At 43.5% G+C, this 11,286-nt stretch overlaps 2 protein-coding genes across 2 annotated transcripts; both read right to left on the bottom strand.

Annotated features, from left to right (window-relative positions):
* Positions 1–1,451: 1,451 nt before the first annotated feature.
* On the bottom strand, positions 1,452–4,039 carry LOC133024331 (cytochrome c oxidase subunit 7A2, mitochondrial). Its single transcript, XM_061091397.1, has 4 exons — positions 3,965–4,039; positions 3,581–3,670; positions 2,553–2,637; positions 1,452–1,733 (listed from the first exon to the last, which is right to left on the bottom strand). The coding sequence occupies exons 1-4, from the start codon at positions 3,980–3,982 to the stop codon at positions 1,678–1,680; spliced, it is 249 nt and encodes an 82-aa protein (XP_060947380.1). The 5' UTR covers positions 3,983–4,039; the 3' UTR covers positions 1,452–1,677.
* A 273-nt stretch (positions 4,040–4,312) lies between these two features.
* On the bottom strand, positions 4,313–10,689 carry LOC133024446 (cell cycle control protein 50A-like). Its single transcript, XM_061091557.1, has 7 exons — positions 10,172–10,689; positions 8,024–8,143; positions 7,825–7,932; positions 7,549–7,636; positions 6,798–6,941; positions 6,033–6,239; positions 4,313–5,819 (listed from the first exon to the last, which is right to left on the bottom strand). The coding sequence occupies exons 1-7, from the start codon at positions 10,412–10,414 to the stop codon at positions 5,626–5,628; spliced, it is 1,104 nt and encodes a 367-aa protein (XP_060947540.1). The 5' UTR covers positions 10,415–10,689; the 3' UTR covers positions 4,313–5,625.
* Between the last annotated feature and the right edge of the window lie 597 nt (positions 10,690–11,286).

Genomic DNA, 11,286 nt, shown 5'->3' with positions numbered 1-11,286 from the left:
TTTTCCACTTTTTACAGTCTTCAGCCTCTCTAATGTCTGACCAACATCCCACATCCATCAGACATGACGACATCAGACCCCCCCCCCCCACAGTAAACGTGTGGGCGGATGGAATCTCATATCTGATGGAGTTTACATGTTTCTGGAGCTTTCATCCGCCCAAGTATTTGTTGTATGAAGTTACAAGTGCATAATCATTTCTGAATTCACGGTGGTGTTACCATGACGATCAGATTCCTTCTCTTCACAAACACTCGACTCGTGTGAGTTAGTTCAAACTTCTTATTGATGTAAAGTCTTTAACCTCACACAGTGTCGTCATCTTAACTTTCTGAAAGTTTATTAAAACGCATCTTACAGCTCAATCATCCAAACATTCGTCCCACAATTTGTGTGATTTGTTCATGTCTCCAAATCTGATAAACCACCTCACAAACAAAAGGTTGAATATTCAGCGGCTCACCAACAAAAATCTGCTCTTTGATAAATCACATTTTGGTTTACATTTTTCAAAATCCCACAAAATTCCGAGACGTCCACGGAACAAGTTGTTGGTCATAATTCAAAATTTGCTGCCAGAACTACATAAATCATCTCTTCGCAAACTAAAAATCAGCATTTTTAGAAAAGCATGATTAGGAAGATTCTCAGAGCACTTGGCGCCCCCTGGTGCTTTGTAAAAAACCCTGCTGATATCACATAAACTTTACATAACTTCCCAAAATCATCCATTTAATATTTTCTGTTTTGTCTGGCAGGTTTGGGAACCGTCCAATCAGAGGCCTGCTTTCTCCCCCAGTCCTGGGTCTGTGTTGGGTTTCATTTCCCAGAGTGAAGGAGAAGCTGAGGATCATCTGGTTCCTTCTGAGTGGGAAAGGATCTGAACTGAGAGAAGAACCGGCCTGAGGGTTCCTCCTCTCACACCCGGAACCAGAACCAGAACCCACCACCACCACCACCCCCCCCCCACCAGCACACCAGTGAGAAGATCAACAGGAGGAATCTGACTAATGACAGGATGTAATTTCATGTATTAACATCCGGACGTGTTTCAGATGTTTGGAGACTCTGGAGAATTCAGATCAGATTTCTGTGTAAACATCGCCCTCTAGTGACTGAGGCTTGAACGTTCACTCAGAAAAACACAGAAGAGACTTTTCATGGAAACTTTTCTCTTCAAAAGAAAGTGTTTGAATGAAACCTGCTGACGACATGAACCTGACGCCTCAGTGGAATATTCAGAGCTCATTACCATAAGTTCAGTTTTCACCAGCAGACCTTTCTACTGGATTTGTGTGCTGAGCTGAGATATTCACATCTGTATTTTGCAGTTTCTTCTACACATGAATAAATATCAGTACACTCTATCAAACCCACATCTGATCACAGGGTTCTTTCACACATTAATTCACATAATTGGATTAAATGAAAATAAAAGACAGATAATCCAGTTTTGGTCATGAGAAGTTTTTTATTGATCCCCAAGTCATCAGAGAGAGAGTACAAGAAATAAATATTGATCCCATGAACATGAAACAATATCCCACCACACCTGGAAACATGTGGCCCCACACATGAGGAGGAGCATCTTTTTTTGCTTTTGTTGTTTTTTACATTTTTAAATACAATATAGAGCGACAGGCCGGTTGTTGGACCTGAAGACAAACAGCTGAGTCACTACTTCTTCTGAGGGACGGCGGCCTTATACAGCTCGTACAGGACGAGCCCGGTTCCTGAAAGAAAACAAGGTCGCTTAGAATCACGTTTCAAAATCTCAAGTTAAACACGTGTTTCCCAGCAGGTGGTGGAACACAGCGTCGTCATGGCGACAGCGGGCTTCCTGTCGCTGTGGACACACTGAACGGGAAGTTAAAAACTAGAGAGCTTTCTGATTGGATGAGTCATCATTTTACAGGAAGAGAAAAGTCAGGTTTAGATGTAAAAATATGATCTGATACTAATGACGGTTTTCTAAATTCATTAGATAAATCTCCAGTTACCACAGGATTCAACCTGGGAACATGGATGTTCAGATTCATCCGACAGTTTCCTCCTGGTCTTTGCTGAGTCACAGTTCCTCTGATGTTCCAGTGACAAGGCAGATAGAAGCTGAACTCTGTCTAAACCACGACCTTCTGTCCAACTTTTTGTAGCAGCTTATATAAATATAATATATCATATCTGCTGCTGTATTCTCTGACGCCTGCTTTGATGGGTGAAGAAAGATTCAAGGCTTTGACGTCAGGAGTAAGAGCAGAGACGTGGTCTTCCTGCACCAGAAGCAGATTGACGGACATGATGCCGTGTCACAATGTGAAATAATATGTTTCAAAACCAACACATGTCTCTGATCATCGTGAAACAGAACTCTGCTGACTCAGCGAATGTGAAATGAAAACAGTGATTCAGGTAAAAGACACTAAACTGCTCTGTCATCTTTTCTGTGTCTGGATGAAAAGTGATTTTTAACGTTATTCCAGCTGCTGAAGTGAAGCTGCTTCTTGCTCACGTGGTGAAACATCTCAAATCAGATAGAAAGAAGTTCTTCTCACCCAACACAGTGAGTGTCATGGTGGCTCTGTACAGGAGAGCGTCACTGGTTCCTCCTTTTAGATGAATGGGCAGCCCGTTGTCCTCCTGCAGGAGACACAGGACAGACACAGGACAGAGACATTAGAGGAGAGACAGCTGACATCACAGCTCCGTGAGGATCAAGTTATTAAACTGGAAGAAGAATGAACCCATCATCACATTCACTGTTTTATGTTTGACCTGATTTTCAACTTGCTCCTTTGACCTTGTTAAAGTAAAAAGGTCACGAAACATTCTGTCTTTTAAGATTCTCAGACTTTATTATTCATTGTGTCTTTGATGTCTTGTGTCTTTTATTGGTGTTTTTACTGCAGCTGGTGGAACTCAACACTGAAAACACACGTAAATACACAAGCAAACCCAGACAAAGGTTTCAATATAACGTAGAAGATTTGTGTCTACTTTGTGTTTTGAGCATTTTCATTAATGTTCTTCAGTTGCAGAGCGTTGAGCCACAGCAGCTTTGAATGGATTCTACCAGAGGTGACAGCACATTACAGATGTTATGAAGCCGTGCTGCTGTTTGACACACTATCATACAACAAACTTCAGTTCCATACAGGTTTAATATTATTTATTATTATTTAACAGATATGTGAGAGGATCACATCTGCAGAACACATCAATAGGTCAAGTTTAAAGTTATGTTCTAGATACTGAGCCAACATTTATCAGGTCCACCGGATACAAGACGTTTGATTTGGTCTTAAAACTGAATTATAATTTAATATCCTTGATTTTAGTTTATTTAATTTAAGCACTTTGTAACCTTGGTTCAGTGAGTGCTGTTAATAAAGTTATGAAGTGTGAGGTCACTGCTGATCCACAAACTGAGCTGGTTATTCTCACATTATGATTATTATTATTATGACATTGACCCTCAGGGCTCGTCCTGCTTGTGTATTTGAGACTAGAGGACATGTTACTCTCTGTGTCTCTTGTCTCCGGTCACAGGACCGAGGACCGAGGGGCTTCACGGAGCTCTGACCTGAAACATCTTCTGCTTCTCGGGGACGGAGTTCTTCAGCTCCCGGCGGGTGGAGCTGGTGAAGCTCCGCCGGGCCACCTGCCGCAAAGCCTGGGGACAAGCGGGTAGCATGTTAGCATGTTAGCCTGTTAGCTCGGTCAGCAGGACGAGGACACACACTTTAATACAACCAACAGTTTCTAAAAGACAACAAGCGGGAGAGGAGCTGAAGCTAAGCTAATGCTAGCTGTGTCCTAACGCCTCCGCTTTGACCTCTAATAACCCGGGACACGTGACCGGTCCCCGCCTCGTGTCCCGCGCCGCTCGGGAGTCCAACGCGACAAAGACTCAAAGCTTCAGATTCACAGACACACAAGAAACCGTGAAGATTCAAAACAGACTCACAAGAACGTGTCTGAACATCTTCTGCTGCACAAGGACACCGGAACTCTGCACTTCCGCTTTCTGACGCTCGACTTCTTCTTCTCCACAGGGGGGACTTCCGGTCTGCTGCCCCCTGCAGGCGGAAACACCAACTGCACCCTGACTCAGTCACCAATTACATTCGATTCAATTCAATAAAAGGACGTTAATAAAAAGTGTTCCTACATATTATTAGCAAAAAAAGTTTTCTATGCACCATATATAATACAAGTTTTAATACAATTTAATTTAATTTATTCAAACATTTGAGTGAAGGAATATATGTAAATGGATATGGAATATGAGTAAAACAACTAAAGACACAAACAGTTGTTATCCATTTGAACAATTTTATTCCTTTAGAGCAACAAAGCAACAGATAAAGTATCAAAAGAAAATCGAGTGCGTCTCAGAATCACAAAATAAACAAATCTTTACTCAGCACACGTTTACATGCAGCTTCTACTTGACAGGTTTAATGTGTTTGGTTCATATTCAGCTGTTAAACTACTCGACTGTCGTGTACATGTTGAACACTGAAACATTTAATCACGTGTATTTCATCATGCTGCGTTATTGTTACGTGTGAACGACAAAGAGCGAAGCGACGACAGCGTGTTCATGTGCAGCAAACTTTAAAATCACTTTCGATTCAAAACCCCTGAGGTCTAACGTGCAAATACTGGCTTCACAACGCAAACATATCTTCACATTCTTAAAATAAATACAAAAAACAAGAAAACATATTCGTACAGCTCCCATATTCCCAACACAAGTTTGAGTGCTAAACTGGACAAAGGCTGAATGAGGCACAAAGACGAGCGGTTCCAGCGGCTCGATGGTCACATCCCAGCGTGCACCTGGATGGTCACATCCCAGCATGCAGCTCAGGAGTAAGAAACAACAAGCTCCTTATGGTTTGGAAAGTTACCGAAAACTTTCACACTCAAAGTTCAAGGGCAGAATTTGAGGACACGTTTTGGGCTTGAAATGAATTCACATTACGATAGCGTCCGGTCAATAAGACGCCCTCTGATGCCAGGATATATTTCTTGTGGGACAATATTACATTTGATTTATCCTTTGGCTGAAATAAGTCAAAATTAGTATCAACCTTTTAAATTCTAAATTAATGTAACAGTCAGATATGAGCGCCACAGTAAAGTAACAACCATTACAAGTTCATTACAGTCAGACAGGTTCAATATCCATCTTCTCATCTTAAACTAAAAGGTGCATTTCCCCCAAAACAGTTGACCTCTTGTATTGTAACTGTAGAAGTTTAACTCTTCAGGTGGTTAAAGCTTCATTTTAATAAAAACTAAACACATGACAAAGTACTGCAGTTATTTTCCACCGTTTCAGTGCGAGTCCCTAAATAATCCTGAATGAAGTTGTATTATTTAATCTTGAATTCATTCAAGTCTTTACAAACTTAAATGTGAACTCTAATTTTATACATTTAACGCTAAAAGCAGCAGAAAGTGTGACTTTGCGACATATTTTAATTTTTTGTGATGGACCATAGTGGACAGAGCAAGTTACTAGAGGCCGACTGCAGCTGCTGATATTCTGGTCACCACATGAACGTTTACCAGGACGGACGTGTCACATGATCACATGAGCGGCGTGGGGGCGGGGCTTCAGTTGGAGATGTCAGCGCTGTTGTTGCGATTCCCGTACTTGTGGTGGATGATGAGCAGGACGACGCCCAGGAAGAAGCAGACGGAGCCCACGGTGATGTAGGCGATGCCCAGGAACGGGTTCTTCCCTCCCATCCAGGAGATGGTGCTGAGGATCATTCGCTTCCGGCCCTCGAAGCTGCGAACGGGATAATCTGGTTCATCGGGTTAAAGACGGAAACGTTTCACAGTTTAAAACTCGACTGTCTGTTTGACTCCAAACGGACATCGGCTGTATCGAAGATGTGAAACTAGACAGAGAGGAAATGTTAACTGACGTTTTAAATAATGGATTCATACGTTTAGTTGATCTTCCCTCTAAGCAGATCTGTATAAACCTGCTGAGTCATGTTATGCTGTGAGGATACTGTAGACGACCTCCAGGCTGTAGTTTCCTCGCAGCAGAGTGGGAACCATGTTGTCCTTCCTGCTGATGATGCGGTAGAGCTTGCGGAAGGTGGGCAGCGCGGCGGTCCTCATCCACACGATGAAGTCCTCGTTGATGAAGCCGTTGTTCAGCGGGTCGGCGTCCAGCTCGTAGACCGGCTTCCTCCAGTTCACCGGCTTCGTGGTTCCTGAGTTAGAAGGAAACATCAGCAGCGTTTAAATAGAAGAACTGATTATTGCTCAGTGATTCAATGCTGATGATATTTTGTGAACTCAAATTTCTCTCCTCTCATCTGTTTCGTCTCCTCACTTTTGTCGAGCTGTGTTTTAAACCTTGTTTAAGTTTTAGTCGTCATACAAACTGACGTGTGTTTACAGAGCGACTTCCTGCTCCTTCTGGGAGATTCTGTCTAAAGCTGCGGACTCAGGGAAAAATAAACCTTTTTAAACAAGTTTTGACGTCTCAGATTTTGTTATTTATCGGCACCGAGGGCGAGATGATGTGAAACGTTTGAGTAAATCCAGACGAACCACTTCTCTGTGGGCGGGTCTCAGAACTGGCAGGATTCTACATTTTTGTTATTGTCAACAAATTCCATTAAAAAGACCAAAACCAAGAATGTGATGGTTTCTCTCTCAACACTGTGTGAATCTCAGCCACTGACTCCACTGAGGACAGAGAGGGAGGAGTCACGTCTCGTCTGAGACACTGAGGACAGACAAGAGGTTTAACAAGGAGCGGACACCTTGGAACTCGGCCGTCAGGTTGAGGCCGTCTCCCGGGTTCCCGAACTTCACGTGTTTGTCCGTCCACCACGCGATGCCCGTCGCTCGGAGAGGAATCAGAACCTTCGTGCCGTTGGGGTCGTGGTAGAACAGCTCCAACGTGTCTGCAGGAGACGTAAAGGATGGATGGATGGATGGATGGATGGTAGGTAGGTAGGTAGGTAGGTAGGTAGGTAGATAGGTAGATAGGTAGATAGGTAGATAGGTAGATAGGTAGATAGGTAGATAGGTAGATAGGTAGATAGGTAGATAGATAGATAGATAGATAGATAGATAGATAGATAGATAGATAGATAGATAGATAGATAGATAGATAGATAGATAGATAGATAGATAGATAGATAGATAGATGGATACTTTATTAATCCCGAGGGAAATTTAGATCATCCAGTAGCTAATACACTTAAACACGTCACTGACATAAATCACATACGGAGAACATATTAACAGATACAGGAATGGAATGCAATTATGAGATTGTGTCAGTGTCTAGTGTTATTGTGCTGTAATAAAATATATATATATATATATATAAAAAAAAAAAAAAAATACATACATATATAAATATATAAGAATATGTAGTGGTAAAGTCCGTGCATGGGGCTAGTATAGCCAGTAAAAGGATGGACAGTGGGTTGGTAATAATGAGATGATTAGATTAGACACACGTCTTCAGATAAAGACTGTGGACAGAGAAGGGGAGGGGCTTACCGTTGAACATGCTGTTGGCGATGGCCCCACACGGTGCGATGGGCTTGTTCTCATGTTTGGCGTACGGCTCACACTCCTTACTGGGCTGCTGTGGACGAGACGGACACTTTGATAAAGGACAGATCTCGCTCTTTAACAGTAAAAAGCATCTTTGGACCAGTTGTCCCCTGAATGAGCAGAAGCAGGAAACTGCAGCAGCTTCTCAGGTTGATCCTGGAGACGAGATCTCACGTGGACCCCGAGCGTCCCCTCGCGCTCCGTCCCCGGGGGTCTTACCTTCAGGGACCCCAGGTGTCCGTTCAGCTGGCTGTCGTCTCGGGACTTGACGTAGCGACGGTGGTTTTGGTAGAAGTTGGAGAGGCCATAGTACATGAAGACGTTATTCTGTTGATGTAGAGAAAAGAAGTCAAATGCATCTAATGGAGCCTGTGAGTGTTTCTATCAGAGGAATCCTGGAGGGGGGGGGGCGTCTCACCTCGTACGACTGCTCCAGCGTGAAGGGAATCGAACAGCTACACGGCGTGGTGCTGTTCCAGCTGAAGTTCTGGGAGCAGTTGAAACAGGGACTGGACTCGTCCACTCCAGTGTAATCAACCTGTGGCGGCAGAACCCAAACCAGTTAACTAACCAGTTAACTCACCAGTTCACTAACCAGTTAACTCACCAGTTAACTCACCAGTTCACTCACCAGTTCACTAACCAGTTCACTCACCAGTTCACTCACCAGTACACTAACCAGTTAACTCACCAGTTCACTAACCAGTTAACTCACCAGTTCACTAACCAGTTAACTCACCAGTTCACTCACCAGTTCACTCACCAGTTCACTCACCAGTTCACTCACCAGTACACTAACCAGTTAACTCACCAGTTCACTAACCAGTTAACTCACCAGTTCACTAACCAGTTAACTCACCAGTTCACTCACCAGTTCACTCACCAGTTCACTCACCAGTTCACTCACCAGTACACTAACCAGTTAACTCACCAGTTCACTAACCAGTTAACTCACCAGTTCACTAACCAGTTCACTAACCAGTTCACTCACCAGTTCACTCACCAGTTCACTCACCAGTTCACTCACCAGTTCACTCACCAGTTCACTCACCAGTTCACTCACCAGTTCACTCACCAGTTCACTCACCAGTTCACTCACCAGTTCACTCTCCAGTTCACTCTCCAGTTCACTCTCCAGTTCACTCACCAGTTCACTCACCAGTTAACTAACCAGTTCACTCACCAGTACACAGGACACAGAGAGAAACTAGAGGGAGAACTTTGCAAAGCTATAGATAGAACCGGATTTACAGCAGAAAGAAAAGAGTCAAGACCAAGAGGAGAGAGAGCAACATGAGAATGTGCTGTTGGTGAGTTAACTATTGAGTTAAAGTTAGTTAGTTGTTATAGTTAGTTAGATATTAAGAGTTATAGTTAGATAGATATTATCAGTTATAGTTGGTTAGTTATAGTTGTCACTTCCTGGTGTTGTGTTATTGGTGGAGTTACTATGAATTATTGTTAGTTAGTATGAGCCACAGCTTGTTGGTTAGTTAGCATGTTGCTATGACGTGACCTCGAACTCCCTGATGCTGTGTTATGAGCTATAGTTAGTTAGTTAACTGGTTAGTTAGTCAGTTAGTTGTTGTTATGTACCTCGAACTCCCTGATGTTGTGTTATTAAGGGTTACAGTAAGATGGTCAGTTGGTTAATGCGTTAGCTAGTTGTCATGTTGTTGTGTACCTCGAACTCCCTGATGTTGTGTTACTATGAGTTATTGTTAGTTAGCTAGTTGTCATGTTGTTGTGTACCTCGAACTCCCTGATGTTGTGTTACTATGAGTTATTGTTAGTTAGCTAGTTGTCATGTTGTTGTGTACCTCGAACACCCTGATGTTATGTTACTATGAGTTATTGTTAGTTAGTTAGTTGTCATGTTGTTGTGTACCTCGAACTCCCTGATGTTGTGTTATTAAGGGTTACAGTTAGATGGTCAGTTGGTTAATGCGTTAGCTAGTTGTCATGTTGTTGTGTACCTCGAACTCCCTGATGTTGTGTTACTATGAGTTATTGTTAGTTAGCTAGTTGTCATGTTGTTGTGTACCTCGAGCTCCCTGATGTTGTGTTACTATGAGTTATTGTTAGTTAGTCAGTTGTCATGTTGTTGTGTACCTCGAACTCCCTGATGTTGTGTTATTAAGGGTTACAGTTAGATGGTCAGTTGGTTAATTAGTTAGCTAGTTGTCATGTTGTTGTGTACCTCGAACTCCCTGATGTTGTGTTACTATGAGTTATTGTTAGTTAGTTAGTTGTCATGTTGTTGTGTACCTCGAACTCCCTGATGTTGTGTTACTATGAGTTATTGTTAGTTAGCTAGTTGTCATGTTGTTGTTGTGTACCTCGAACTCCCTGATGTTGTGTTACTATGAGTTATTGTTAGTTAGCTAGTTGTCATGTTGTTGTTGTGTACCTGGAACTCCCTGATGTTGTGTTACTAAGGGTTACAGTTAGATGGTCAGTTGGTTAATTCGTTAGCTAGTTGTCATGTTGTTGTGTACCTCGAACTCCCTGATGTTGTGTTACTATGAGTTATAGTTAGTTAGCCAGTTGTCATGTTGTTGTGTACCTCGAACTCCCTGATGTTGTTGGACGTGACGAACAGGCCGATGCCGATGGGGATGAAGATGAGTCCGATGATGAAGAAGGCCGGCAGCACGGTGCCCGCGGTGAGGATGGGCTGCCAGGCCGGGAGCCGCTGCTGCTTGAACGCCGTGTTCTCCGGCTTCTTGCTCCGCAGCGCGGCGCCGCCGGGCCCGGTCACCGTGATGTGTCCGTCCTCGTCTTTAGCGCTGTAGCTGGACGCCATCATGACGTTAGCCTGCTAGCCTGTTAGCTGTTAGCCTGCTAGCTGCGGGCGGGGACTCACTGGCGAAGAGGCGGGACTTGAATTAACTCACTGCGCTGATAACTGTGTTAATTAAACGTGTCTTTGTTGATTGGATCCATGTTTGATGACCGAGGGGCTAGCTACAGAGCCAGCTACACAGCTAGCTAAACAGTTAGCTACACAGCTAGCTAAACAATTAGCTAAACAGTTAGCCACGGAGCTAACAGCAGCAGCGGTTCCTCCAGGAAGTCCAGTGTTGTGACGTCACGGAGTCGTGTGCTGCTGCCTTCAGGTGACGCAGGAAATCTCGGAATTTATTTATGACGCGTGGGGCGTTTAAGGACAGATTAACACGCGGGACTAGATGATTCCGGGTAAAGGGCCCCCAGGGGTCCCAGGGGCCCCAGGGGTCCCAGGGGTCCCAGGGGCCCCAGGGGTCTGATGTACGTTTTATACTTTACACAACCAGAACCGTGTGCACCTCACTTCTCTAGAACCTGCTTCAATCATCAAGACGGGAATTTAGAAAAATCCAAATGTACAAAAGGTTTGTGTGAAAGATTTTTAAAATTGTGAGGAAGTCAAAGAACAGGAAATGTCCTGTTAGTGACTTGTTAGTGAGCACTGGTGTCATCGTTGTGTGTCTCAGTGGACATTGTGTGTCTCTTTGTGGTTATTGTGGTTCTGTGACTCTCAGACAGAAGCAATCACCTCTCAGTCCTCGTCCTCCTTTGTATTTCCCGACATCAGCAGAATTTCTAATTCTCTGGTTATTAGAAGCAAATTAGTTTGTTTGCAGCAAATCATTTGTTTTGGTCTCGTTGCAGAAAACACAATCTACAGGACATTGTGGT

This window comes from Limanda limanda, chromosome 18 (genome assembly GCF_963576545.1).
Source record: "Limanda limanda chromosome 18, fLimLim1.1, whole genome shotgun sequence".
NCBI lineage: Eukaryota > Metazoa > Chordata > Actinopteri > Pleuronectiformes > Pleuronectidae > Limanda > Limanda limanda.
Note: the sequence above shows the minus strand (reverse complement) of the source record. Positions and strands in the feature narration are given on the sequence as shown.

Bases quoted from the DNA above. Each gene is read 5' to 3' on its own strand.
- LOC133024331 (XM_061091397.1), bottom strand. The intron at 2,638-3,580 runs GTCAGAGCTCCG...TGTCTCCTGCAG, and splicing joins AGAAGCAGAAGATGTTTCAG to GAGGACAACGGGCTGCCCAT. The intron at 1,734-2,552 runs GTGAGAAGAACT...GTTTTCTTTCAG, and splicing joins CATGACACTCACTGTGTTGG to GAACCGGGCTCGTCCTGTAC.
- LOC133024446 (XM_061091557.1), bottom strand. From the start codon at position 10,414: ATGATGGCGTCCAGCTACAGCGCTAAAGACGAGGACGGACACATCACG. The intron at 7,637-7,824 runs GTAAGACCCCCG...TCTCGTCCACAG, and splicing joins GACACCTGGGGTCCCTGAAG to CAGCCCAGTAAGGAGTGTGA. The intron at 6,240-6,797 runs GTGTCCGCTCCT...CTTCTAACTCAG, and splicing joins CCTGACGGCCGAGTTCCAAG to GAACCACGAAGCCGGTGAAC.